The 27953-nt window shown below is 53.6% G+C and overlaps 1 protein-coding gene across 1 annotated transcript; it reads left to right on the forward strand.

Annotated features, from left to right (window-relative positions):
- Positions 1-691: 691 nt before the first annotated feature.
- On the forward strand, positions 692-27370 carry PODXL2 (podocalyxin like 2). Its single transcript, XM_030501381.1, has 8 exons — positions 692-1133; positions 10431-10724; positions 16702-17597; positions 18604-18678; positions 21461-21617; positions 21737-21798; positions 23018-23197; positions 23510-27370. The coding sequence occupies exons 1-8, from the start codon at positions 1076-1078 to the stop codon at positions 23717-23719; spliced, it is 1932 nt and encodes a 643-aa protein (XP_030357241.1). The 5' UTR covers positions 692-1075; the 3' UTR covers positions 23720-27370.
- The last annotated feature ends 583 nt before the right edge of the window (positions 27371-27953 follow it).

The following is a 27953-nucleotide window of genomic DNA, read 5'->3' on the forward strand; positions in this document are numbered from 1 at the left end:
TGAGGAATGGCTGATAAACCAGAGGGGCAAGTTGCCACCTAGAGGGACCTTGACAGGCTGGAGACATGGGCTGAGAGGAACCTCAAGGGGTTCAACAAGACATTTAAGGTGCTGTATTTAGGGAGGAACAATCTCATGCACCAGTATCTGCTGGGGGCATTCTGGAAAGGAAACTTGGAGGGTGCAAAGGAGATAGAGCCAGGCTCTTTCCAGTGGTGGCCACTGGCAGGACCAGAGGCCATGGGCACAAACTGGAACATGGGAAGTTCCCTCTGAACATCAGGAAACATGTTTTTAGCGTGCAGATGACTGAGCTCTGGCACAGGTTACCCAGAGAGGTTGTATCTCCAGCCTTGGAGGCACTCAAAAGCCATCTAGTCATGGTCTAGGGCAACTGGCTGTGGGCAACCTCCTTGAGGAGGTTGGACCAGATGACTTCCAGGGGTGGGAAATGGAGTTGCCCTGAGGGGAGAAGCTTTTCCCCGTTATGAGCTGAGGCAGCGGCTGAGGGAGACCCAGTGGCTCTGTGGGACATGAGCAACCGGGGAGAGGTCAGACGATGGATGCTCAGGGTCTGTGGTCCATCCCCGCCGGAGCCCCCGTGTCCCGGCTGCCAGGGCCCTGCCTCCCCGCGGGGCTCCGCTCCGGCCCCCGCCTCAGCCGGCGGAGGGGGGCGCCGCGGGCGGGGGTTCGGCGGCTGCCGCTTCCCGCCGCGGGGGCTGATCACCCACGGCCGCGCACGCAGCCGCGCCGCCGGCACTCGTTGTGGGCGCCGCGGGACGCCCGGGGCGGCGGGGGGGGGGGGCAGCCGGGACCGCGACCGGGCCGGGAGGCGGCGGCGGCTCCGCGGCCGCAGCGAGGGGCAGATCGCCGGCGGGCAGCTGGGACCCCCCCCCCCCCGCGCTGCTTCCCCGCCCCCGGAGCGGCGGGCACCGGCGGCGGGAGGAGGCGGCGCCGGGATGCGGTGCGGGGCCGGGCGGCGGGCGGGCGCGGCGGCGAGGGGCAGAGCCCGGCGGGCGGCGGGGCGGCCCCGCTCCCCGTGAAGAGGCGGCGCGGCAGGGCAGCGGCCGCCGCCATGCAGCCGTTGCACCGGGCCCCGGCGTTGCTGCTGCTGCTGCTGCTTCTGGCCGCCGGTGAGTGGGGGCTGCTGGGGCGGGGGTCGCCGCCATCCCTGCGGGCTGGGGCGGGCCGGGCGCCGGCACCCCCCGCGGCGGGGCTGGGCAGCACCGGGCGGGTGTCGGTGCCTGCCCGGGGCACCGGGACCCTCTCGGGGCGCGGATCTGCCCCCCAACCCCGGGAGCCGCGGCCCGCCATGTGTCCGCTCCCCGGGACCCCTGCGGGGCAGGTCCCCATCACATCCCCCCCATCCCGCCGGTGACCCCCCCCGGGTACCGGGACCTGTGCGGGGTCCCCTTCTCCCACCCCGGAGCTGTCCGTGTATGCGGGCACTGCCCTTACTGGGGCATCGGACCCTTCGGAGTGGCCGGTGGCGGCCCCGGGACCCCCGGGGGGTGACAGGCGACCCCCGGGCTCCCGGCATGGGCGGGTGCGGGTGGGCTTCACCCCGCGGGGTTCACCCGGGGATGGGGTGCTTCGGGGATGGGGCACACAGCGCTGGTCCCTGCGGGGAGCCAGCACCGGGGCGAGGACGGGCATCACCCTGGCCAGGGCTGCCCCAAACCCGCCTTCCCTTGTGCTGATGCCTCCGTCTGGCGTCGTGGTGATTTTGCTAACTACCGCGAAACTGGCACAAAGGAAGGGGGGAACCGCAAATTGCTTCTCGTTTCCCCAAGAGCCTCGTCGTGAAATTCGGAGGAGAGGTGGGGTGCCAGGGAAAAGCAATTAAGTGCAGGGATAATTGTACTTGGAACAGTTATGAAGGCTCTGCTTCTATTTATAAATAGTCTGGGGAAATTTCGCAACAAAGGGATCCCCCCAAAGACCCGTGAGGCTGAGGTTGCCTTTTTCCTCCCTATCCCTTTTGTACAGGATTGTGGTTAGTGTGGAACAGGAGTTTAGAATGGGGACATTTAAAGAGTGGGGGAGTCTTTGTCTTGAGTCATCCTGGCAGGGAGGGAAGGGCTGCTTTCCCAACCAGTCACTGTCTTCCAGCACGACCGAGCTGTGATACAGTGACATCCAACCCCCGCATGTCTCTCTTATTGCCCCCAATCTCCCCAAAACGTTCATGGGGGAATGTGTCATCCTCGGAGCTGCTCTGTCCGTGTGCTGTAGGCACAGTGCCTCGAGCTGTCGTCTGGGGCTCCCTAAAGACAAGGGATAAAGCCTTATAGGTTTGCAAACAATAGTGAGCTTAAAGAGCAAAATGGATCAGAAAACCTGTTGGGGTTTTGTGCCAATACTCCATGGCACAGAAGCAAGAAGCCTTTCCAAAGCCGAGCAGGGAGCCAGTTTTGTGGCTTCCTCCAGGCAGGTTGTCCACATTAGGGAAAACCTCGGGCACAGCTGGCAAAGGTCCTTTAGCCCCATCTCAGCAGGAGACCCGTGTCCCCAAATTCAGCCAGACCTCCTCCGGCTCCTCCACAGAGGAGGGCAAGGTGCATGTGGGAGCTGCCATATCCCCACATGGCAAGGGTTTGCCCCATGCCCAGTGCTTGAAAGCTGCATTTGCTCTGTGGAGGAAGGAGATGGACCTCATGGTGGCTTTAAAATCCGGTGGCTGAAAGGACCACAGCTGGTGGTGCTGTGCTGATGGGAGGCTTTCTTTCCTGTTCTGCTGAGGCTGCTGGAAACTTTCTAGTACTGCTGCCCAGCTGGTGATGATATGGAGGATTTGGGTCCTTGGCTTTCCCGGCGATCTCTGCTCTCCTAGCAGGGAGAGGCATAGGGGTGGAGGTGAGGAACAGCTCAGTTCCTAATCTAGTGAAACGGGTGGTGCTGGGGGTTGTGGCAGCTCTGGGGGCCAGGCTCAGTTGGCCACACATCCCTGGACACCTGGATTCCTGCCTAGACGGGAGGTCAGAAGTGGAGATGCAGCCTGCTGGGAATGTATAAATCAAGCCCTGTTTTGGTTAGTAGCTCTGCTCAGCGGTTTAGGATCTGTTCCAGCTGGGAATAATTCAGTGCACTCCAGTCCCGCAGGACGGGAATAGTTAAAAGCTGAGAGTGAGCCGGAGGGACTGAGAGCGATTCCTGGGTGCTTCCCAGGATCAGGAGTGGGATAAGCTGGAATGGGATCAGGGCCCATCAGGCCGCTGGGTAGCACAGGTCTGCTGGCAGAGCATCTCTCCAGGCTCTGGGGTATCTGAGCATCTTTGCTTTTGCAAGTAGGAAAATGATGTGGTTAAAAAGAGAGGGAGAAGGGAGGGAATTGGTCTCTTCCCTCTTGCTGTCTCCCCAGGTGCTTGTCTGCATGTGGGCTATTTAAGTTTTTTTTTTTCCCTCTTCTGCCTGCTTAGAAGATTCCTTGTTAGCATTGTGTGAATGAGCCTGTGATGAGGGAGTATAAATCAGGATGGATGAAAATTCCCTGTAGTCAGTTTTTCCTTGGCCTCTTCAGTGCCATAAGGAAATGTTCATTTAATTATAGGCATCAGGGGTAGAAATAACTACATTAAGCCCTCAAGGGGAAGCTGCCGGCGATGAGCTGCACATCAGAGCACACAAAAGTTTCTTCCCCTGGCTCAGCGTGGGAAGCAGCTCCGGCATTTTGTGGATACCTGGACGAGCGGCAGCAGAGCATCAGCCCTGCTGCAGGGATGGGGGCTCCGGGGAAGGGGCATCACTGCTTGCAGTGGGTGAACCCGCTTCCCGTCCTTGCTGGCTGCTGGGACACGTAATCCCAGCAGCACGGAGAGGCTGTTTGTCAGCCGCACGAGCACAGCCCGCGCAGAGGCAGAGCAAACACGTGCTGTTCAGAGGGCCAGGGATGCTGGAAGGGAAGATGTGCTCTGCCAGGGCTTGGATCAGCCCCCACCATCCCTGCTTACCAGGCTTTGGATGTACAGTCTTGTTTTGGGAGTAAGGTTTTACTGTTGGGAACCAGCTTTGCAGCCCTCCCTCTGTATGACCCTGCAACCACATCCTGCCTGGTGTGTTGTGAAGGTCGTCAGGACCCATATGTGTGCCCTGGGACTACCAAACCTTTGCAGAGCTCTTTTGCCTAGGGTGCATGAGGTGGTTTGGAGAGTGGGGGTGAGACTGCTGCATGGCATGTCAGCGTGTGGCAGGGTGGTCATCACCACTGTGCTGCAGGAGCTGGAGCACAGTGTGACAGTTTTGTGCTCAGTGAGTTTTAAAGACCTTTTTGGGGTGTAAAAGGCTTCTATTCTGTTTTGATGGGTGACTGTGTCTTGATGGAAGCCCCTCCTGCATCTGCAGTGGTACTTGCTCTGCCTGGGCAGGGAAGATTGGAACATGAAGCAGCCACAAACCTTTATCTGGTGCGCTGGAAATCTGACTGGGTGCTGTGGGATACGTGGTCCAGGTTGGGACAGAGCGAGAAGAGGAGGCACAGGCTTAGCAAGGGAATGTCGTGGAATGCTTTGCGTCTGCGAGAGGGCAAAGGAATCCGTGGGCTGTGGTTTTTCTCCTGGATCAGTGGCTTTCATCCTGTGGTCTGTTAACCCCGGGGGGCTGTTTGAGGAGGCTTCTGAACGGTAACCGAGGAGGGAAGATTCACTTTGCTGTATGCAGCCGTCTCCCCAGAGGCTGCTGCATCTTCCCCCGCCTGAGCTGGAACTGCCACTGACAGCGAGAGGCGCAGAGCAGGCGCTGCAGCAGCGCAGGAGGGAGGTGTGAAGGCTACAAGGCGATCCAGGCAGGGAGCGAAGGCAAACCGGCTGGGGCCTGAAACCAGGCAGGATTGTGACTCCCAGAAGGGGCAGGAACAGCCAGGTTTGGCTGAGGTGCTTGTGTGGAGTCTCATCTGTGGAGATGGGTGGTGGTGCTCAGAGCAGTCCTGATGATACTGATCCTAATGACAGGGGAACCTGACTCTTCCCAGCCCTGAGCATGTCTGGAGGTCAGGCCCCTGTGCTGACAAAGGGCACGTCTGCAGCTATCTGCTTTTACAGCACATCTCTGGCAGTGCCATGCCATTTCCCAGGGATGTACCTGGGTCTGCAGGCTATAGATGTCCTCTGCTGAAATGCCAAGGGAGCAAATGGTGGTGGTCCTTTGCAAGGCAGTGCTCATTCAGTACATGCAGACATGCACACGCTGTAGCCTGGTGTTTGAGCTCTCTGTGCTAGCTATAAAGATCTGTAAAAGCTTAAAGATGCTGGCACAGCTAATGTGTGCTCTAGGATCTCCCTCTGAAGAGTTGTTCCATGTGCCTTGTCCCTCTTGTTGGTGCAGATTGGTAAGTGTATGTGCCCCCTGCAGACCCAAGTGCTTTTCCCATTGCTTTGTAACGTGTGCTGGGCCCATGGGAAGGTGGATGGTTTTAGAGGGATGCTCAGCAAGGGCCATGTGGGAGCTGGACTGGGAGAGGTCTCCTAGGAGGAGCATCCCAACACGGGTATGTGACTCTGAATTAACAGTAAAAGGGCTTGGTCTGATACATGGTCACCCCATGTGCTTCCCTGTGCAAGCTGTTGAGGTCTGGGCTGCAGAGACTCCAGGTGAGCGTGGGGAAATCAGCCTGGAGTCCTTCAGCTGTCTGCGGTTGGGATCCCTTTTTGTTATTGAAATGGCTTTGTGTTGTGTTATGTTCTGGGATTGGTGTATTCCGGGAGCTGTTCTGCCCTGGGGCCTCTCTCCTCTCTGCCCTTGGGCCTTGCTCCCTGGCTTCTCCAGGGAGGGAATATCCCTGGCAGATGCTTCCTTCATCTGGTCATTGTGTTTCTGTCCTGATTATCAGTAAATGACCCATTCCTGACCCAGCTCTCCGGGGGAATAACGTTGTTGGGTAACTCCTGGGTTTGGGGTGGGCTGGGAAGGAAGGTCAGCAGTAGCAGGGCCAGATGGACGTCGTCGTGGCTGCTGTGTTGGCAGCACCGAGCTGCTCTGACCCCCTTCCTGGGACCCAGAGTGTAACTGTGCCTGAGTGGTGTTGAACAAGCTCTGCTGGTGAGAGATGGGTAAGTGAGAGCATGTGCTCCAGGTGAGTGCTCTGCCCTTCACAGGCACTGTGGTGTAGCCACAGCACCCGGGAAGGAGGGGTAAAACCATCCTTTGGTCAGGCAAAGCAGAGGGCACACCAGCCCCTCGTAGGTCAAGCCGGTGTGATGACATCTTGAGGGATGTTTGTGTCTTTCCTTGGAGAGAAAATTGAGGTTTACTTGTTGTTAATTAAAAAGCAAGAAAATTTTAAAGGCAGTTTGACACAGTCAGAGCCAGATCCCATTTCATCTCCCCAGATCCCTTCTCTCATTTCAGCTGGATACAGAAACGAATTATTTCCTCTTTCTCTTCTAGTCCTATTCAGTCCTGGGCCAGTTGGGAGCTTTTCACCAGCTGTCCCAGCCCGTGGAGAGGTGACTTGCCTTGTGGCAAAGGGATAATGTGGTTCTTGCTTGGTAAATGGAGAAAATACTTGGGGGTTCTTTTAGAATTGCTCAGAAGTGTGAAGCTGCTCGTTCGCAGCACTTGGGGAGCGGTGGCAGATGTGCTTCCCTCAGATTCTATTTCATTCTTTTTTGCTGCTGAGCAAAACTCCCCCATCTGCCTCGTCTGGGGCCGCTGCACTGAATCCTCTGCTGAGCTGAACAGGGTGAGCTTCTCCACTTCACCTTGGAGCTGTTTTCCGAGGGGCCCGTGGGGTCAGCACTAGCAAACCCGGTTCATCTGCGTCCTCCTGGCTGGCCCTTGTCCAGTGGCCTTGGAAAGGTAACACTGCGCTATTATTCCCTGTGGAAATCACCTTGTTCTGCTCCTTACGGTGGGGAAACATCTTCTGCAAGGTCAGTGTTGGCTCCACATGTCACCTTTGTGGGCGCGCGCAGCTGGAGGGCTCGCAGCCAGCGCCGGAGCTCGCGGGCTGGTTTGGATGCTCCCCCTCCGCCTTTGTTCCCTCCACCTGCCTCTCCCACTTTCCATCCTTTCTCCCCCTCGTGTGTCTGCTCCGGGGAGGGTTTTCCTCCCGTGCTCAGCCCCAGGGCTGGCTCCCTCTTTAGCATGCAGAGCCTCGTCTCCTCCAGGTTACGCAGAGGTGCCGCAAAAATAGAAATGAGAGACAAACGCCCCATTGAAGCAGCTGGCAAGCCCTGGCTCCGTTCCCTGCTCCCTCCCATCTACACTTGCAGGGCTTTATTCTTGTGCTGCTTTATTCTTATTGCTTGATCTGCCTTTTGGAATACAAAATTGAGAGACTGATGGCTGGTAGAAGACGACTAATCCCCGGTCCTCACGCTCGGAGGAAAACGGCCAGCCACCCATGTCTTGGGCATTACATTTCCCCTCTCAGCTGTGCTCCCTGCCTCCCGCTCAGCTCAGCTCGTGCTTTCATTCTTTCTTTGCCTGTTGACAGCTGCGTTGAGCTCCTTTATGAGATGCTTGGAAGAGAGGGGGACGGTGGCAAATCTCGGGTCTGCTCTTTGGCACCCCAAGCCTTTCAGTTCTTGCTGCTGGTGCAGAAGTGGTGTCAGGATGTTGTCTGGAGAGGTTCTGGTTTGTTCGCTGTGCAATGGTGCTGTTAGCTCTGTGGCATTGGGGCTGGTGCTGGCATGGAGGGTTCCCTCAGGCCAGCCTCGGCATCCTGTGCCCATGGATCAGGTCCCAAGGCATTGTCTTACTCCAGATCCACCCCAGGAGAAACCTGGCTTGCTCGGTCTGCGTCTATTAATGACTCATTCTTAGGGCTGAGGCGGTGTTGCTTTATCTTGGGCTGAGGAGAGCAGAGCATCCCGGTAAACAAGCTAATGCAGCTTAGGGGGTTTAGCTGGGTAAACACTTGAGAGTTAAAGGAGGGTAAACAAACTCCCAGGATCCGAGCTTCCCGCATGGATGGGATGAGCTCTCTGGGTGCCCAGCTTCACCTGCCGTGAGAGGCCTGCTGTGACAGTCTGGGCACCACTGGATTGGCGCAGGGACTGGCCTGGCCGTGTCATGCTTATGCACAAGAGACTCTCGTTTCGAGCTCTCATTTCCAGCCGTGGTTTTCTCTGTGCGTGCACAGCTCACACGGAGCTGTTCCATCCCCAGGGATGCCCAGAGGTGCTTTGGTTGGCTCCATGATGCTGCAGAACCTTCCTTCCCCTTCAATACTCTGCCTCTGTTGCCGTTCCCTGCCTGTGGCTGTGCCGGCCTTGGATCAATAGAACGAAATAAATGAGATGGAGATGTGCTGAAGCCTGGCCCAAGTGTGTATGGGAAAGAGTAACCAATATTGGATTGTGCTCAGTTGAGAGAATAGTGGAGGAAGGTGGAGAGGGTCAGGGCAGGCAGAAGGCTCGAGAAATGCGTTTCTGGCTTCCAGCATTCCCAGGACAGGTTTTGGTAATCAAGTGAGTAGCAACTCCCAAGCTTTTTGTGCTATAAGCCAGTGTTGTTGATGAAAGCACCAGGGCCAGCCCCTCTGCCCCATAGCCCATCTTGGCACTTGCCCTGGTCTGGATTTGTCCTTCTGGGATGTGGAGCTGTAGGATGCATTGATGGGGAGGAGCCCCAGGCGGCCGCCTGGCCTGTGCCCTTGCCTGGAGACAGTTCAGCTCTGCTTAAATCACTTCATGCCACGTGGCTCCAGATCTGCGTGCAGCGCCCAGGTGATGTCTCAGCAGTGCTTTGGAAAATCTATTTCTAATACTTGAGGGCTGTGCAAGCATTTCCACACCTGCGTTCCAGCGATGTTGCAGAGCTGTTCCTAACGCGGGAATTGCTCCTCTTAAGGTGTTTCTGATGGATGGTTTCCTATAGTGTATCAGGAATGTTTGGGGCTACTTCTCGAGGTGGTGACTTTTACACTATTTATTTTCATAATATTTCTGTTATTGCCATCCTTGGGATCATCATTAGCTGTCCCTATGGTCCTTCGGAGCAGGGAGGAGTCTCCTCGCTTTGTGTCCTTGGCTGATTTCATTGTGATGTTCTTAGGTTTTGTTCCAAGGTCGCTTAGGGAAATGTTAAAGAACAGCAGCTTCAAGGAGAGACCTTGAGGAATTCCACTAATGGCCTCCCTTCAGCATAAGCCTCTCTCATGTTTTCATATAGCCAATGCCTTACTGTTGTCTTGTTTTTCCTGCTCGCTGGTGCCTTTTCTTGCCTCTCCTGGAATTGTGTACGAGGCACTGCACCAGATCTTGTACTGAAGAACAGCTGGGTTAGATCTGATGCATTTCTCTTGTCTAGCAAATCAGTTATCAAAGAAAAATACCAAATTAGTCTTCATTTCAGCTTATTCAATTAGTTCAGTTCAGTGACTAGTTCATTAAGAGCTGAGAAGTGCTGTATGAGCTGAGGAAGCAAGAAAACTTGTCTTTTCTTCTGATCTATGAATAAAAATCAGCTGAGAGAGGATAAGATCTTCAAGCTTTAATGTGCTGAAGAACAGAGGGCTGGGAAGCAATTGGTTCAGTTCACCCAAATGAGATACTTTGCTTGCTTAACAAAACTGTTTTAAATGTAAAACATGTTTTGGTAATTTCGGTTTTTTCCTTCTGTCTCCGTATTTATCATGGTATTTATCGGTTGAATAAAGCCAAGTTCCAGGTGCTGTTCTCTTGCTTTTTGATTGAAGTTCAATATGCATGTGAATGTACCTTGACACAAATCACAATTAAAGTCTCATCTAGGACTCGAGAAGTGTCAGTCAAATGCTAGTAGATCAAATGGAGATAACAAGGGTGTAATTGGTGACGGAGAAGTGTGAAGCGCAGCCTGCCTCCCTGCCCGGTGTTTGGTCGCTGTTTGCTGCTGGTGCACCTGAATCCTTACCTGTGTCAGCCCTTCCTTCTGATAGCAAAAAATGTGAATGCAAAATGAAGTTGGAATCAATGACTTTAATAGATTTCCAGCCTGCTGGTTTAAAACATGATTGATTTTGGCGATGTGAATAATTCTATTGTACATCAGTCCCCCTGCACATAATATAGCTGTGGGTCAGGAGCACCAGGGTGAAATCGTGCTTGGGTGACAGTTGGAGAGGAAACTAGTTGCCTTCACAGGGCCAGAATTTCCTGGTTTAAGCAGCAGACATCCCACCTCCTCTCCAGGATGGTGTTCCACAGCCCCATGGTGCTTTCAAAGAGGCAGAAAGCCTCAGCGAGGGTGGACCTCCTTTGTTGCATTGGAGAGAGGTGCCCCAGGCTGGATGGCTTTTGGCACCAGCTCCTCCTGGATGTGAACACTCTTCATGGTTATGGATGTTTCCCAAAATACCCCAGTTTTCCTCATCAGCTCAGAGCACAGCCCGTCCGAGGGGCAGGGTGCCTGCAGGCGGCTGGGCACAGCACCTTGGCTTGGCAGGAGGAGAAGACAAGCTCAGTGGGTGTCAGTCCTATTTCTGATGTGGGTTTACTGTCACCATGCAGGGACCTTGCACCTCTGCCTTGCCTCCTCGGAGGAGACAACCGCCGATGGCCTCACGTCAACGTCCCTGCTGGAGTTTGCCGTGATGTCCCACCTGGAAGCCATGAATTCCCATGAACAAGCCAGCCCGGAGCCTGCAGAGCCTGATCTTGCCCCTGTCTCTCTGCACGCTGCCCCAGGATCAGGCTTTGCCAGTGAGGAGAATGAGGAGTCCAAGATCTTACAGCCCCCGCAGTACTTCTGGGAAGATGGTGGCGAGCTCAATGACTCCAGCCTGGACTTGGGACCCACAACAGGTAGGTTATTTTTAACCCATTCCTCCTGCCTGTGCTGTGGGATTCCGGGGGGGTGGAAGGATGCTGGGAGCTGTCTTCCTGCTTGGACACAACTCTCGCTAAGAGGGCCTGAGATTAAACGTCAGCTCTATCTTCTCACCTCAGTGCCTGATGTGTCCCCAGTGAACCCTGAGCAAGCACGGGCTTTAGAAACCAAGTTGCAGCTGAGCCTTTATTCCTGAGCTGCCATGAGCTGGGAAAAGTATTGCCTCCACCTCACTTCCCATTGCCTCATGCCCTTCTTTCTCTCCTTCCCCCTTTTATGCTCTCTTCTCACTCCCTTCTTTCTGTTGCTGTCATTTAAGCACAGCCTAAAGATCTCAAGATCAAGGCCATCCTGGGGTTTGAGTCAGAGCTGGGTTCCCTGGACTAAATTCTGGTTTCCTCATTCCATGACTTCAGTGGGGGTTTGACCCTAGAGAAGACAGCAGGTTTTGTCCCTCAGGTAGCTGTCCTGTGGCCTCCCCTGTCCTGCTTTCTTCCTGGGGGACTCATGGCCAAAATGAGTTCTGTAGCATGTGAGCTTGCTTTCCTCTGTGGGGTGTTTCTTGAGACCATTGAGTCCCCCAAGCCCCTCATTGCTCTTGGGGAGAGGGATGGGAGGAAGGAGGAGGAGCTTTGCAGGGTTTCCAGTAGCTTAGGAGATTATTTCACATGCTCCTGCTCTTAAGTGTCATGTGGGGCATGTATTAAGTGTTACCTGGGGACCAGGCTTCAGCCTTATCCCTCCTCTCTTATCTGGTAACGCTGCCTTCCTCCAGCAGGTCTGCCTGACTCTGTGCAGTCAGAAAGCACGAGTCTTGTTTTATCTTTGCTCCTGTTCTGTGACCTTAAAGAAGACCTCGCTGAGGGCTGCGGCAGGGCTGCGCCTCAGGCTGCCAGCTGGGACACAGGGCCCTTGCCCAGCTGTGCAGGGCAAGGGCCATCCCAAAGCCCTCTAACGCTGCTGCTAAACTCATCTCTCCACGCTCTTGCTGCCCTGTGGCTCGTGTGGCCCCGGGGCACTTGCAGGCTTGGCCGTGGGGAGCTGTGCTGATGCTGGGGTGGACGCTGCATGCTCCTACCGGCCCATCCTTGGGCCGTGCTGCAGTTGAGCCCGCTCAGGCGCTGGCAGGGCGCTCAGCAGCGCTGTTATGTGCGTGCCAGCGGGCACCTGCGTGTGCTCAGGCCTGGACGTGACTTGGAGACCAGCGTGTGCTTGTGCATTGAGCGGAGCCCGGACCAGCCTCGCCTCTCGCACGTGCCTGCTCCCATCTGTATGCACAACGCGCTCCCCTCTGCTTCCGTTCCCGCCTGCAGTGCTTTCCTCCGTGAGCAGATGTGCTCTTTCAGCTGTCCTCCACACACACCCTGCCCTGTGCAGTGCCCAGCTCACCACTGCTCTGCTTCCCAGCACTGCCTTCGCCCCTGGCCGTTGCTGTGGCCAGAGCTCGTGTCTCGGTGGTGTTTCAGAGCCGTGGTTAATAGAACAGTTTGAATTATTCAAGAGCTGGGAGCACATTTCTACTGAAAATTTAATTAGAAACCTGCTGTGTGTCATTTTACAATAAAGGATATTGTAATAGCATCCCTAAATTGGACAGCCTTCTCCTGCACGAGAGGTGCACGCAACCAACGGCTCTTACATGCTGCATGTGTGGCAGATTCCATGTGATGCCTGGCGGAGCTGTGCGATGACATCTGTTGGGTTATTTTCAATGTATAAATCCATTAAACAGTTTCAAGCAGCTGCTGTTTAAGGGAGAAAAAAAAAAGCTTATGGTATAAGTTTTCCTTTTGTGGAATTTCTCTCTGAACAACAGTGAAGTGTAGTCTGGCATAGTTGGTAGCTCTGTCGCAGGCACAGATTTGAGACCCTGTATCAATCAAGGCACAAAGCAGGATTGTGATAGTACTGGAGAGAGAAAATTCCCTGCTGTGAAAGGAGACCTGTGCTGGCTTCTTTCTGTGTTTGGTGCAGAGACACGGGGCCTGGAATTGGTGCTGATCGTGCAGACAGGCCAGATCTCCTGCGATTCCACAGAATCACACCATGGTTTGGGTTGGAAGGGGCCTTAAAGCTCATCCAGCTCCAACCCCTGCCACGGGCAGGGACACCTTCCACTAGAGCAGGTTGCTCCAAGCCCCTGTGTCCAACCTGGCCTTGAACACTGCCAGGGATGGGGCAGCCACAGCTTCTCTGGGCACCCTGTGCCAGCGCCTCAGCACCCTCACAGGGGAGAGCTTCTGCCTCAGAGCTCATCTCAGTCTCCCCTCTGTCAAAGCTCTATTAATCACTTCTCCTTTATTTTAATTTTGTGATGTCCTTCTGCAGTCCGTGTGGGGACCCCTCTGCCTTTGTGTGACTCTGAGGCTACAAGAGAGAACAACTAATAGCAACCTGCAGCTGCTGCTCTGGGGTTTTAAGTGCACTCAGATATCCTCTAAGAATACTTCAGGAACTCATGTGGCATCGAGGGCCAGCTGCTAGTGAGAACAAACCCTGAGTGGCAGAGCACAGCTCCGCCTGGGGCTCTGGTCCCTCTGAATAACCTGCTTCTGCTGAGTTATGCTATGGAACAGTAGTTCTGTATTGACACCAGTGACACCAGCCTGGGAAGGACCCTGAGATTGATCTCAGTGTCTGAGCGTGCACAGAAGTGCATGTGTGCTCACCCATGCACAGCTGCTACCCAGTGGAGCTGCAGCTGGGAGAGATGGATTAGGTCTGGTGGGAATGTGGATGCATATCCTTATGGAAAGAAGCAGCATGTGATTCATACTGCAGCCAAGAAGCAAGTCAGCAGAGCTGTGAACCTGCTATTTCTGCATCCCACTGCCTTCAGGCTTCCAGGGAACCTGGAAGCTTCTCAGGTTGTAGTTTGGGTTTGGCTGCTTTGTTTCAGCTTTGGTATCAAATTGGCCTGAGCCACAGATTAACCCTGAAGACAGAGTGGACCTGCAGGGACTCGCATCTCTCCCTTCTTATCCTCCTTCCCTTCTTCCCACCTTCCTCATCTTGTTTTGCCTGGAGGCTTCCAATCCCCATGTTCTCTTCTGTCACACTGGATTTCCTGGGCAACAGAGGCAACATCTCTTCTAGATTTAGGGCTAGAAGATGAGAGTCATTAGGGCTGCAGGTCCCTTTAAGTCCCTGATTTTTAGAGAAAGAGTTATGTGGTGGCATATCCATCCTGGGGAGCTCCCTGGGTTGCAGCTCTCTCTGTTCTCCTTTGGCTCAGTCAGAACACTGTGCCCCAAGTGTTCCCCTTCCAGTGAAGGCTCTAGGCTGGGGCAGCCTGATCACTGGCTGCTGGGAAGGGTGGGCTCCCAAAAGCTGATGCAAGACTTGTGAATGCAGGCACTCAGTCCCTCTCCTCCCTTGCTCCAATCTCCAAGGATCAGAGCGCAGCATCACATCTTGCCATGGTATGGGCTGGCACAGAGCTCGCTTCGTTACAGCCAGGGTCTGCTCTTCTAGCTCCAAGGTTCTGCCCTTGAAGACCAAGGCTTGTCTGTGTGGGGAGGTATCAAATCTAGTCTCACAGATTGGTGATTCACTGGGATGGCATGTGGTGATTTGGGAGGGTAGGAAGGGAATTGTAATCTTTTAATTATTCATAGTAATTAGCAGAAGGGGTTCCCAGCAGAGCACAGATGAGGAGCCACAGGTCAGACAAGTTAGAAGGACTGCATTCAAAGAAGGGATAACTTTTCTGACCAGCTAAAGGGATAAAATCTCTTCCATCCCTAACTGTGATAGTGAGATTCACTTCTTTCTGTGATGAATTACTTGCTTCTGGCCAGAGACATCCCAGTATTTCTCAGCCTTACTGAAATCTGCTGCCTCTTTATCCAGACTGACAGCAAATCTGATGTTCTTAATACCATCTTCAGCCCAAGCACTAATGAAATGGAGCACCTGGTAAAGGCTGTCTGCATAAGGAGCTTAGTGCTGAGCAGCCGCCTGCCCCAGCTCCGCTCCTGGGATGCCTCTTGTTTGTGCCCTGGTTTAGTGCACGCTGACACCTCAAGTGATCAATCCTGGGACAAGCCACCTCAACCAAGACGTTGCTGGCAGAGGCTGACCCGTGACAAAGGGTTTCTCTGTGTTATTCTGGTGCAGCTATCCCTGCCTGGCTCTGTGCTTGGGTGCCTGGTCTCTACCCGGAGCAGATTCCAAGCACGATGAGACCTAACCACTTTGCTACCATGGGTCTCTCTTTTAACTGTGATCTCTCTTGTGTGTGTGGACCTGTCTTGGCATCACAGATAGCACCTTCTCCTAGCTCTGTTGGTAGATTAGGTTATTAGCCCAAACTGGCTCAATTCCAGCACCAGGAATTGCATTTTGCCTCTTTGAAATCCCCCTGCAGAGTAAATCCACTGGACCACGTCTCTTTGCAGTAAGCCTGCCTGCTCTATACTGCAAAACAGTGAGCAGAGTCTGCCTCAGACCTGGCTGTGTTTTAAGCAGTGAGCAGGGTGCACCTCACACTTCCCCAGGTTGCCATCGTGCTGCAGGAGGAATGGTGCTATTGAGCTGTGGTGGGAGCCCAGGAGTGTTCTTGTCTTTATTTGAATGCCTTCTAGTTATCAGTAATTCAATCACTGGATAACTTGATCTTCCAGTTTAATCCAATAAAGACCGTATGGTCAGGTTGTGGGTACTAAAAACAGGGAGGGTCACCCTTTTTCTGTGCTGTCCCACTTGCTTTAAACAGCCAATAGTGCAAATAGAAGGAACCTTGTAGGGCAGTAGCTGAGAGCAGCTTTTCTGAATGGAGGAGCAGCAGAAATGTACTGAATTAACGTCTGGCTGGAAAACTGCTCTGGTGCAGAGCCAAGGCTCGGCCCATCTGGTGTCAGGGAAGTTCTGTATTGATTTTGGGGGAAGCAGGACGTGGCCTAAATGGCAGCTCCTGCAGAGGTTTGGAGCTCATGTTCACTTCTCCCAGGGCACATCATCTCCCCAGGCAAAGGGAGTGAATTTGAGCAACCCGGACCTGGGTCTGGGAGATGCAAAGGGCAGGACTTGGAGAGCTGTGCACGGTGGTTCCTTTAGAGAAGAGCCTGAGGGTCTTTGTAAGAGAGCTTGAAGGGAAAACCTGGGGAGCAGGATTATGGGGGGTGAAGACAGCTGGATGCTGCAATATGAGTAATATCAGTACTGGTGGAAGGCACTGAGGGGTGAGCTAAGGCTGTGGTGGCAGGGAGGTGAGGTGGAGGTGTGGAATTTCATATGGGTGAACCAGACTCCCAAGGGGATGGTGTGACTGAGAAGCTTCCCACTGCACTCATCCGCGCCATCCCTGCCAGAGTGGAGGTGCTGGGACAGCTTCATGGCTCCATGGGCAGTTCTGAGCTGTCTCCCTCTGACCAGGCTGCTCCATCATGGCGTGGATGCTCTCTTGGTTGTGGCTGGAAGGGGTGTGTGGCATTTCAAAGATGCCCAGGTTGATGCAGGTTTTGGTGGTATTACTTGGCTGGGCCAGGGAGGAGGATTTGGTTTGCTGTGCTTTTGTTTCTCTTCCTTAGTATTTGCCCTTTAGCTAGTGGCTGGCTGCTGCTGCCACCCCATATCTTTCTAAATCCCATCTGGAATGAACCTCTGGGTCCCAGCCTGACACTCAGAACCTCACCTAAAACATGTCATGTGTCAAAACTGCTATTTATTATTGTCTCTGAGAATGCCTGAGGACAGAAAGGAGTGGAGAGAATGAGTTATCCGCAGGGAAAGGGTTCACTGGGATGGGACAGGGAGCTGGGGCTGTGCAGGAGGCTGCACTGCACTTGTCAGATGGGATTGTTCTTTTCAGTGGCAGGCTACCTGCTCTTGGAGGGTCTCTGCCATTGGACCCCATCTGTGGCTAGACACATACAATGGGGCCAGCCCTCTGCCTTTCCGGGTGCATGATTGCTTGGGATGTGACATGAAGTCTTTTGGGTCTCGTTTTAGATTACAACTTTCCTGCTGCATCTCAGAAGGCCGGGCAGAAAGGGAACAGGACACGGGCGAAGGACACCTGGGCACCAGCCACTGTCCAGCCACCGGCAGAATTTGTTGATCCTGACTCGCACACACCTTTCTCCAGCACACTAGAGGAGGAGGAGGGGCTGCTCCCCATAGAGCACTCCAGAGGAGGAGTGGAGAGCCTGCAAACCTCCGGGCCAGAGGTTACATCTGCTGAACCCATGGGCCAAGAGGACTCCTTCTCCCTTCTCTTTTCCACAGCCTCCGCCAGGCCGGGTATTGTGACTGAGGCAGCCACAGGAGAGCAAGAGGAGGATTCTGTTTCCCCAGGCTTAGACCTGGGCAGTAGCATGGGACCAGCTGTTCTGCCTGTGTCCTCTGTTTTTTCACCTACTGTTGCTGCAAGGTCTCCCAGTGATTCAGAAGAGTCCTTTGAGGTGACAGCCGGGGACACGTGGGCTGTTGGAGGAGCAGATTCGGAGCTGACTGTGGCTACGACAAGAGCAGAGCTTGCAGAGACCACAATGGAGGATGATGGGGAAGAGCTTTCGTCCAGAGAGGAGGTCTCAGAGACCACGGTGGGGTGGGAGATGCTGGAGCCCACGGTGCTAACTGAAATGGAGCAGACAGTGGAAACACTTGTGGGGACACCCTCTCCTGCAGGCAGCTCCCTGGACACCCAGACTTTATCGGGGAGTGAGCAGCACCACGCTTCATCTGCATCTCCATGGGACAGGGCTGATGAGCCTGTGCTGGATCCCATTTGGAATGACACCGAGGCAGCCACTGAGGCTGCAGCAGCAGAGAGGAGCTTGTCACCACAGGCTGGGGATGCCCGCATGGCCATGCTGCCCACAGAGCTGCCCTGGGACTCAGCACAGGTAACACCGGGAGCAGGGAGTGGGGGCGAGGTTGCAGCGGGGATATTTGGGAACGTCCCTCTTTGGGCAGGGGGTGTTAACCCCTTAAACCATCCCCACATCCCTAAATCTGGCTGGTGGATGTAGCTGCTTCTGTTCACCCAGCCAAAACTGAGTTTTGGGGAGAGGTTTTCACACTTCAGGGTATCCATCATCCTGCCCCTCACATCATCCCCAGCAAACTGCTGCACAGAATCCTGCTTCTAATAAACACCTGCCCTCTGGGGCATGTGCACAGCAGCAAAAGCTCCTTGTTTCCTCAGCCTGCGTTATTGGAAGTGTCAGGACAAGAATGGCCCCAAGGATTTCTGGAAAGGGAGTGAGAAGGAAGTGCTATTTTTGCTGGTGCTGCCTGCAGGGACCAGATGCAGAGCAGGGTACAGCAATCTGTGAGGATGCAGGTCTAGGAGAGCCTATGGAGAGGAGGTGTGAGGTGAGCTGCAGTTCCTGCATCCAGCAAACTGGCAGCTGGTTGAGGATGGACACGCAGCAGGAGCTGACTGTGAGAAAGTACCAGAGAAAGCTTTTAATACTGCTTTCTGCCCCTTGGTACCCAGGAGCCTGGGCAAGTGACTTAGTCCCTGTGTGCATCCTGTCCTGCCTGCAGAGTGCTGCCCTGTCTCCCCAGTTTAAGGACCAGAGAGGCTCCTGGTTAGGTTTTGTGTTCAGTGCTGATCACACACAGAGTCAGGATGCAGGCTAGAGAGCTTTCTAGAGACCTGAGTCCTCCTGGAGTCTAGATAGAGGTGGAAGGTAAACTGGACTGTGACAAGCTGGCTTAGTAACCTTGTCTCTGCCCCGTGTGCTAGCACTGAAATGGTGGCTCCTCCTTAGTACAGAGTTAAAGGACAGTTACATCCTATGGGGTATGTCACAGCCCCTTGCCCCCATCCCTTGTGTACCCTGTGCTTTCAGCAGGAGAGCTGCATTCTCCACCCAAACCCAGCTCTTTGTCTTGTCTCTCCAGGTGATCTGCAAAGACTGGAGCAACCTTGCGGGGAAGAACTACATCATCCTGAACATGTCAGATAACATCGACTGTGTAAGTCAGGCCAAAGAGATTTGATGGCACAGGGGGAATAGGGCTTGGGGACGTGGAGCAGGCACAGCTCTTGCTGTCTGCTTTCACTACAAAACATTCTAAAATCACTAAATCTCAACTTGCCTGTAGAGGCTGTGGAGAGAAGGGGAGGAGGACAGAAATATTCCCGTTCTCCAGAAGGGAAAAGAGTGGGTGGAGAGTGATGATTTTGCTCAGTCTAGCACATGTCAGTCTCATACTGGATTTTTGACTCACTTGTGGCTGCTAGTCTCTGCCATCAGTACCTGGATTGTCATGAGGCATGAGGGCTTTTAACATTGCACCTCTTACTGGCAGGAAGCGTGGCAGGACTGAAGTGTGATTCTCCTTCCCTCTCTTGCTTTTCCTTCCCCTGCTTCCAAGATGTACTAATGTCCTCTGATGGCTCAGAGGAATAGGGACTCCCCATTTGCAGTGTGAATGGTTTGGTGTCACTAAATCTTCCTTAAGTGCCTCTTCTCCCCACCCTGTTATCTGTGTGTTATCTGGGTCTGTTAACCAGCCACGCTCCGCTGGTCCACTGCCCGGCCATCCATCCCCATAAAGCCACAATTAATTCATGAGCCCAGAGCCCCTTGTGGGTCCCTGGTAAAAGGGCTCGTTCACCTCTGCTGGGCCTTTTATCAGGCGCTCAAAAACCCGTTGTGAAGGGCCTGGGGTCAAGGTGCCTTTCATAATTCTAGGAAATGATTCTGAGCCTGACAGCCTGAGACCGGAGTGTTTCATTGGGGAACCGTGGCCTCGTGTGTCTGTGCTCCTGCTTTCTGCAGCTCCTGCTTTGGTTCCTGCAGGGGAGTTCCTGTACACACTACAGCATGCTGACTGCTTTGAGGGCACATGAAAAGTCAGTCTCTTTCTTCCTGACTTAAGCAAACCAGTTTGAAGGGGTTTAAGTATCTCCGCTACAGTTCACAACTGCAACTCGGATTGAAAACCAGAGTCCTGCTGCCCTGTTTCTTCCATGTCCCAGTGCCCATTGCTCTTTCTTCTGCCTCTGTGATTAATTAATGCAGGTTAATTTTGTAATATGTGGTACCTTCCTTCCTGTGGTCACTTGCATTTGTGTTGGTTAAACCAGTGGAGGGGCAGAACTGGAAAGCAGATGTGCAGATGTCTCGACCAAATGATGTCTTCACTGTTGAATCCTTGCTGAAAGAAGACAGTGCCCTCGGATAGGCAGGGCTGAACTGTTTTTCTACTTGATTTCATGTTTCAAAACATGTTTCCCTGCCAATAATTTCTGCTGTCCCCCCCCTTATTCAAAGGGACATGTGTCAACATACATATTTAACATGGACGTTGCTTCCCTGCCTCCCGTTCCCACTTTCATGACTGAAGCTGGAATCAAACTCCTCTCCTTTCCAATGGTGTTGATGCAGTTTGTTTCCTACCCATGGTAGCTCGCTCAGTTTGGGCAACTCACCTCTACCCTCTGCTTGTCCCTTCTGTTTCCTGGTTTCTGTACCTGAGCCCTGTGATGGTTGGATTTCCAGGCTTGCAAAGGGAAAACCTACATTGCAAGTGCTGTAGTTCAAATTACCAGGAATGGGAATTCCTCACGTTTCCTGTTTTGATGCCACAGGCGGGGAGTCCCTATTCCTCTGAGCCATCAGAGGAACATGTCTATATGTTTGATGTTTCCTTTGTTTTGATGATGATCTGGTGCAGTACAGAGTTCCACTGAAAAGCAGAGGGACCAGGAGGATGCTTAGCCCCTTCCACAGGGTTGCACCTTGAGCTTTAACACTCTTCATAGCGCCAGGCTCTTGCCTCCTGCAGGGATGATGTCTGTATCGCTGGGTTAAGCTGGCAGCCCATTTATCTTCCTAATGGGCTCTGGGCAAGGGAGTCACTTCAGTCTCTCTCTGGGTACATCTCCCACTCCATATACCTGGGAATTTTGCCCAAGTGAGGACTGCAGGGTCTAACCCAGCAGTGGTGCCTGGCTACCTATTGAGAGGTGACCTCCACATTGGCTCCTGTGCATCCAGGCTCCTTCACAGCTCCCATTTCTCCACCATGAACAATTTATCAGTGCTCTGCAACCCCAGTTTTGCCCATCACATCCCACTTCTGTCCTCCTCCTCTCTTGGGCTCAGCTGCTCCCCCCTCCTCTGCATCCCCCAGAACAGAGGCAGGACCTGGCAGCCTGGTGCTGCATCCTCCTGCCTCCCCATGCCCAAACCACAGCCCGGCGAGGTGAGGGCGCTGCTGGCCCTTGTGATTCAGGCCCCAGTCATTGGTGTCTCTTCCAATTAGGCCATTTTGGGCACAGGCCTGTGCCTGCCCTGAGCGCTTCAGATCGCTATGGCAACGGGAGCTCTCCATTTTATTAATCAGCTGCGTGGCCTTCACGTTGGCATGGCAACCGGAGACAGGAATAGAAACCCGGGAGTGGGAAAGCGGCAAAGGAGCGGCCGAGGGGTGGCTGGAGCATGTTGTGGGGCTGAGCGGCTCCCGCTGCATCCTTCCTACACCATAACATCACCTCAGCGCCCCGATGTGCTGGAAGAGCTGGGTTTGGCACTGTGTGGGGCGTATGGAGGCCGCAGGAGCCGAGAAGAAGGGTTGGTGCATCAGGAGATGTGTGTGGGTCCAGCCTGGGATGAGCAGGGGAGCGCTGGACCAGATTTAGCATTGCATGGCTGACGCAGGGGTCTTGGTGGTACAGTAGCGCCAGCCTTGCGGTGCTGCATCTGCTCTGGTCCCACCTTGCACTCACCAAGGTCCTTTCCTGTGGCAGGAGGAGTTTCGGCTGGAGAAGGGTCCCCAGCTGCTGGCACTGGTGGAGGATGCCTTCTCCAGACAGGCGGACGGGCTGCAGGACCGCTGGCTCATCTCCCTGAGCAAACCCAACGAGAACGACAAGCACTTGCTGATGACTCTGGCAGGGGAACAAGGTAAGTGCTGCAAGATGGAGGTCCTGAAGGCTCCTTCCTGCTGGGGATTTCAGACTGATGGGTACATCTGAGCTACCTTGAGCTGAGCAGCACTGATCTCTTCCTCTCCTTCTTCACAGGCGTCATCCCTACAAAAGATGTTCTCATGGCACTGGGGGACATTAAGAGGAGCTTAGCTGAGGTAAGAGCCTGACTGCCTGCCTCCGTTTGTTAAGACTAGCTATACAATTAAAATAAGCAACTTGAAAGCTGGGAGCATATCTCAGTCTAACCGAGTGCAGGCAAACAGATGAGTCAGACACTTGGCAAAAAACTCCCTTCTCCCCCCTCTGGTAGCTGCCAGGCCATCAAATGTCTGCTCCCATTAAGAGAGTAACTATGGGTTATTCCCTCCTTGCTTTTCTGACTTGGCTGCGAAGCTGCTTTTCACAAATTCATTTTGTTGGGATACTTGGTCTCATCCCTTCTACGCTATTGCCAGTGGCAATGTGGGTGCTGCAAAGCCCCAGATTGGGCCCTGCTTACCCTGCAGCTGATTTACATACATTGGCTGCTCTCAGGCTTTGCTGAAGAGGTGGGAGAGGTGCCTGCACTAGATGAGACATGTTCACGCACTTTCTTCCTGCAATCCCAGGTCTGCATTTCACTCCTTTAGATGGCAGTCTACACAAGGGCAGGCAGAGGACCAGAGGCAATGGATGCCAGACTCCTCTGCCAGCTGCCTCTAGCCCTCACGTATTCCCTTCTAACCCTGGGCAGCTTGGAAGAGGATGGAGATGAGGACAAATTAGTCCCGTGATCTCTGACTTTGCCTCTTAGGTCTTAGGGACATGTAGGCACTAAGGGCTTTATTCTGCTTGGATTTTTTACACTGTTGGAGTAATTCTGTTGGTTTCAGCCCCTGCCTTGCTGGCTGTCTGCTCTCAGGTTTTCCCCCAACCTATCAAACTGGTGCTGTTAGACAAAGCAAATGAAGTGTTTGGTGTGTATTGCTTGGCTTAGACCAGAGAAAGTGCAAAAATCCAACCCTGTAGAAATTGCGTGACTGAAGTATCAGCAGCTGGAAGCATCCAGAAAGGATTCGTGTTGGTGCCAGGTGTGACTTGCCACCGTGCCCCTGTGCAAGCCTCTTTGTCTTGCACATGGGTGCGATGCTTGTGTAGGCAGTCGAGATAAGATCGTGCCGACTGTCGTTTGCTGTCGTGTCAGCTTGCATGGAAGATGTCGGTATATTTAGTTATGTGCCTTCTAGCCACTTAAGCCAGTGTACATCCTGACTCCCCAGTGCTGGCTTTTAGTTCTGCTCACAGTGGTGGTCCTGTACTTGCACCCTGGAAAGTCTGAGCAGGATTCCACCTGACTGCAGGGATTTAGTGTATCCCTTCCTTCCTTCCTTCCAGATTGGCATCCAGAACTACTCAACCACTACAAGCTGCCAGTCTCACCCCAACCAGACACGCAGTGATTACGGGAAGCTCTTTGTGGTCCTGGTGATCATCGGCTCCATCTGTGCCATCATCATTGTATTGGGGCTCATATACAACTGCTGGCAGCGACGCCTGCCCAAGATGAAGAACATGGTGAGCTCTGGTAGAGAAGGTGGCTAAATAGCTCTTGGGATGGAGGGGTTGGGAAGTTGAGGGAGATGGATTTCCCTTGTCCACTTAGCTGGGTACACTGCTGGAGCAGCAAAGGAGCCTATTCAAGTGTAAGAGATGCAAACCTGTCTCTTGCTGTGCTGTTTTCCACTGCGAGGGCTGGGCTAGGACTAAATGTACCTTTTCCCACTGACCCTGCAGGGTCCCTGGCGACCCTCACAGCCTGCTGTGATCGTGCTCCTCAGCAGCATTAAGAGCTGTCCTCCTTTGTCTCCATTTGTGTTCCTCTCGCAGTCGCACGGCGAGGAGCTGCGCTTTGTGGAGAACGGCTGCCATGACAACCCCACCTTGGACGTGGCCAGTGACAGCCAGTCGGAAATGCAGGAGAAGAAGCCGAGCGTGAACGGTGGGAACACCATCAATGGTCCCGAGAGCTGGGACGTGCTCATCAACAAGCAGGCGAGCGAGGATGTGGATGTGTTTGAGGAAGACACGCATCTCTAGAAAAGGAAGGGAGGGAATCACCCCCTCACATACACTTGTCTCTCTCCTATCTTGACTGATGGACCACGGGATCAGGTGGCTTCTCAGGAACTTCTTAAAGGCTTGGAAGAGGTTAAGTCTTTGGGGAAGTTTTCCCAATGGAAGTCCTGAGCCCGCGTCTGAGGCTTGGAGCCAGGAGGATCACTGAACAGAGGGAAGCGGGAGGGGTGGGTTTGTAGGTCTCTGTGTGTGTGTTCCTATCAGTAGCACCAATGCTTTCATCACCTTTAAATGCACTTACTGTAGCTCTCTGGTAGTGGCTGAGAGTGGCTGGGCTTGAGAAGCAAGGTGGAGAGGCTAAATCTGCCACCAGGAGTCCAGCTCTGCAGAGTAAATTCGCTTTGGGAGTGCAGCTGGAATTCTGGCAGCCAGATCCTGACCTTGAGATCACGCTCAGTCCCTGCAGGTGCAGTAAAACCTCTGCATTCTGGGTGGAGGGGAGCCAAGACTCAGCGAGGTCCTGGGCAGAGTTTGCCTTCCGCAGGTGAAAAGAGGTTTTGTAGTGCTCCAGCGCTCAGCTGCTGGAGGTGGGCTGTTTGAATTGGGGAGAACATCCTGCTGTCATCTCATTTCCCCCCACCCACCACAGGCAGCCCCACTCCCTGTTCCAGCCCCACAGCTCCAGGCTGAGTGTGCAGAGTTTGAGCACTTTACCCTTGCTTTGACTGATTGCAGAGAATTTGGTGCCATGGTGCAGCATCTTAGCTGGAAACTCGCTTTAGGTCAGAGAGTTGCTTGGAAAGGTCATTTAAAAGCCTCTTTCATGCAACAGCCTGTGAAATGAGCAGCAAAGTATCGCGGTGTGAGTCTCAGTTTTAGAGCGGCAGCCTTCTCCACCCCTGCTCTATTTTCCAGGGTAGTTTGGTTTCAGTGGGTCTTTTTGAGATAAGTGTAAAGACTACGTGAGACTTTTTAAACAGGGAGAGAAGTAAGTAGTCAGACACAGATAATTTTCTGGTCTTTTTGTTTCCTTCTCAGCATCCTGCCCTGGGGGGGTGTTTATTGTCCCATGTGTGTAAATCGGGGTAGCATCTTTCAAACCACTGCATTTAAGCAAGTGTAAAAGCCGGTTCAGATGAGATGAGATCGAAGAGGTCCCCAATGAACATTGCTCAGGAATGCCCCAGGCAACTTTGAGGCTCCAGCTCCTCCCTAAAGATGTGTAGTAAAAGGCACGTGAATGCATAATTGTTCTCTGAGCCCTGCCTAAACTCAGAACTACTGTCGAGCCTGAGATCCCAGAACATTTGTTTCTCCTGTCAATGAGGGACTGAGGGGACTTGCTTTGGTCAGAGGCAGCAGTATTGCTCTGTTAGGTGATCTGTGTGCTTGCTTACTGCAAGGTGCAGCTTTGCATTTGGTCTTTAAGGGAACCTTTGTACAGAAAGACCCCAGATGTGCAGCCTGATGCCGAGCCTGTAAATCTATCCCTGTGTGTACAGATCTTTTTAGCATGTTCACCCCTGGTGTGAGTGCCTCAAGTCAAGGTACAGAGTCTGTTGGTTCATTTTGCATAGCGCTTTGCATACAAACTGAATCACAGATCACCTCGATGGAGGACCACGTTGCTATCAGTCTCTTAGGGATTCATGAAAGGTGACAATAGCCTTTGGTTTCCTGTCCAGATTCCAGTTTCCAATGGTTTTATCCCACCTCCACACCTTTCCTTGTGTTATGTAGGAGATGGTGATCATCAGCTCCTTTTGTATCTGGTTGGTTGCAGAGATGCTCGGAGGAGTTCCCTGTCCTGCCCCAGCAGCTGATGAAGGGGGACAGTCCATGGACATGGCCATCCACCCGTGGCACTTCTCTGACCACCCCTTGCTGATGGCTCCTGCTGAGCATGATGGGTCTGTGCAGTGAAGCTGCCCGGGTGCAGTGGCTGTGTTGATGGCACTTTGGGGCTCACAGGATTAAACACAAATTGTTACGATACGAGGAGTACATTAAAGCATGGAGTTAAGCTTTGAGTTTGTATAGCACTTAGTGTAACAGACCCTTGGGCAGTGTCACCATATCAGTGTTTCCAAGTCAAATAATCCTCATTAAATATGTTTTTAATGCCCAGTGGCTGTTAAAATAATAATGCCACCGATCAGATGTGAATCAGTTCACCCACAAAACACTTCCTTGGTGCCCATCATTGCCAGGAGCTGCTTCGCTGCCCTGTTTTCTCTCCGCTTTAGTAATCAGAGGTGCTGATAAAGCAATGCTGGGCTCAGCACCTCCTGATCTGGTGTAAAGTGTTCAAACTTTCAAGAAACCAAGGGGGTTTTGTGGGCTTATTCATAAGATACCAGATTCTCCTCATTTGCTCTTCTGGCTTCTTACGGCCTCAAGTTTTCCAGAGACTGTGGAGCTCTCTTCTGTGTCCAGAGCATCCAGGTGATCTTGAGAGTGTCTAAGGGTGGCTGTCACGAGGCTGCAAACGACTTTCTGCTGTCTCTGACAGGGTGCACCCAGCTGTATGATCTCCATTTAGCCCCAGAAATCACTGGTTAATAGCATTTCACTTTAGTCTGGTGGTACTTTTTATACCTTCTTTCTCTGTATCATGTTTTTGCACTAGGCAGATCTTGTTAAGTCGATTGCACTGTTGTCCCTCTCCCCCAGCCCTGCAGAGAGGGGTCATCCTGGACCTGCGGGCTGGGGAGCACTGTGGGGAGGCTGCGGATAGCCCGCGCACTCTGTTGTTCAGCGCTTGGGTTTCCAGCTCTGCGCAGGGAGGATTTAAAGAGAAACTTTGTCTTAGCATTTGTAACGGGAAGCTTTTCTATCACCTTAATGTAGTTACACTTCTTTTTAACACAAACTGTCAAAGCTGGACTCGGAGCGGTGTGCCCGGCGGCGGGGGGCAAAGCCGGTCCTGGGGAACTGCCTTCCACGTCCTTGGACATCACTTGTGGGGTCCCATCTGCCAAACGTTTGATCGCACTGACACCTGGTGGCTGCTGGGAGGTGGAGAGGAAAGAGAAGATGTACAAAAAGGACTTTTCCCCCCTCTTTGGGTATTTGTTTCCTGTGACTTGCCCAGGACTGTCGCCAGCTTTTTAGGCTCCTGCGTGCTGGTTTGTGTGAGGACATCCCTGTCTGCAGAGCAAGGAGGTGGGATCTCGTTGCCCAGATGTCTAGAGCAGCACCTATAATATGGAGTCCAACATGTGCTAGGACGTGGCATCCTGCAGAACACCATAAGGCTCCCTCCAGGCAAAGGATGCAGGCTGCAATGGATATGTTATCATATGGATTATTGCAGGATAGAGCATCGCAGCAGGACCCCACCGCAGCCACTGTCAGCAGCAGCTCCAGCCCACCTCCGCAGCCACACAGGAGCACTTTTCCTTCCCACAGGGTTTGGGGCAGCTCGAACAGTGAGAGACAACATCCATGTCATCTGTGCCGGCTCACGGGAGCCTCGCGGGCTCATCCCGGCTGACAGCCAGGCTCCCGGCCCTTCTCCTCACCACCTTCATTCCTGCTGGACCCAGACATCTGCAGGCCCTGCCCGCTGCTCGGGAACACTACAAGCACTCGCGTCTGGCCCTGGGAGCGACAGGGTTGTGGTTTTGTTTTCTTTGCAATAAAACACACCTCCTGGGTGTCTGAACACTGCCCCAGCACAGTGCTTTGCTTGGGAGTCCACGTCTGCCATGTCTGCTAACACAGTGTTGGCCAGGGTCCCTCTGGGGTCACCCCTGGGCTGTGGGAAGCTGCTCCCCTCGTGGGGTGACTTCCCATCCCCATGAGATGACATCCCATCCCCATGGAGTGACATCCCGGCTTTGTGGGATGCTCTCAGCCCTATCCCCGTGGGATGACGTCCCATCCCCATGCAGTGACATCCTGGGTTTGCGGGATGCTCTCAGCCCTATCCCCATGGGATGACATCCCATCCCCATGGAGTGACATCCTGGCTTTGTGGGATGCTCAGCCCTATCCCCATGGGATGACATCCCATCCCCATGGAGTGACATCCCGGCTTTGTGGGATGCTCTCAGCCCTATCCCCGTGGGATGACGTCCCATCCCCATGCAGTGACATCCTGGCTTTGTGGGATGCTCTCAGCCCTATCCCCATGGGATGACATCCCATCCCCATGGAGTGACATCCTGGCTTTGTGGGATGCTCTCAGCCCTATCCCCATGGGATGACATCCCATCCCCATGGAGTGACATCCCGGCTTTGTGGGATGCTC

The sequence above is a fragment of the Strigops habroptila genome, chromosome 11 (assembly GCF_004027225.2).
Source record: "Strigops habroptila isolate Jane chromosome 11, bStrHab1.2.pri, whole genome shotgun sequence".
NCBI lineage: Eukaryota > Metazoa > Chordata > Aves > Psittaciformes > Psittacidae > Strigops > Strigops habroptila.

Coding starts and splice junctions, on each gene's coding strand:
- PODXL2 (XM_030501381.1), top strand. CDS start 1,076: ATGCAGCCGTTGCACCGGGCCCCGGCGTTGCTGCTGCTGCTGCTGCTT. Junction 18,679..21,460: donor TGTCAGATAACATCGACTGT/GTAAGTCAGGCC, acceptor TTCCTGTGGCAG/GAGGAGTTTCGGCTGGAGAA. Junction 21,618..21,736: donor GACTCTGGCAGGGGAACAAG/GTAAGTGCTGCA, acceptor CCTTCTTCACAG/GCGTCATCCCTACAAAAGAT.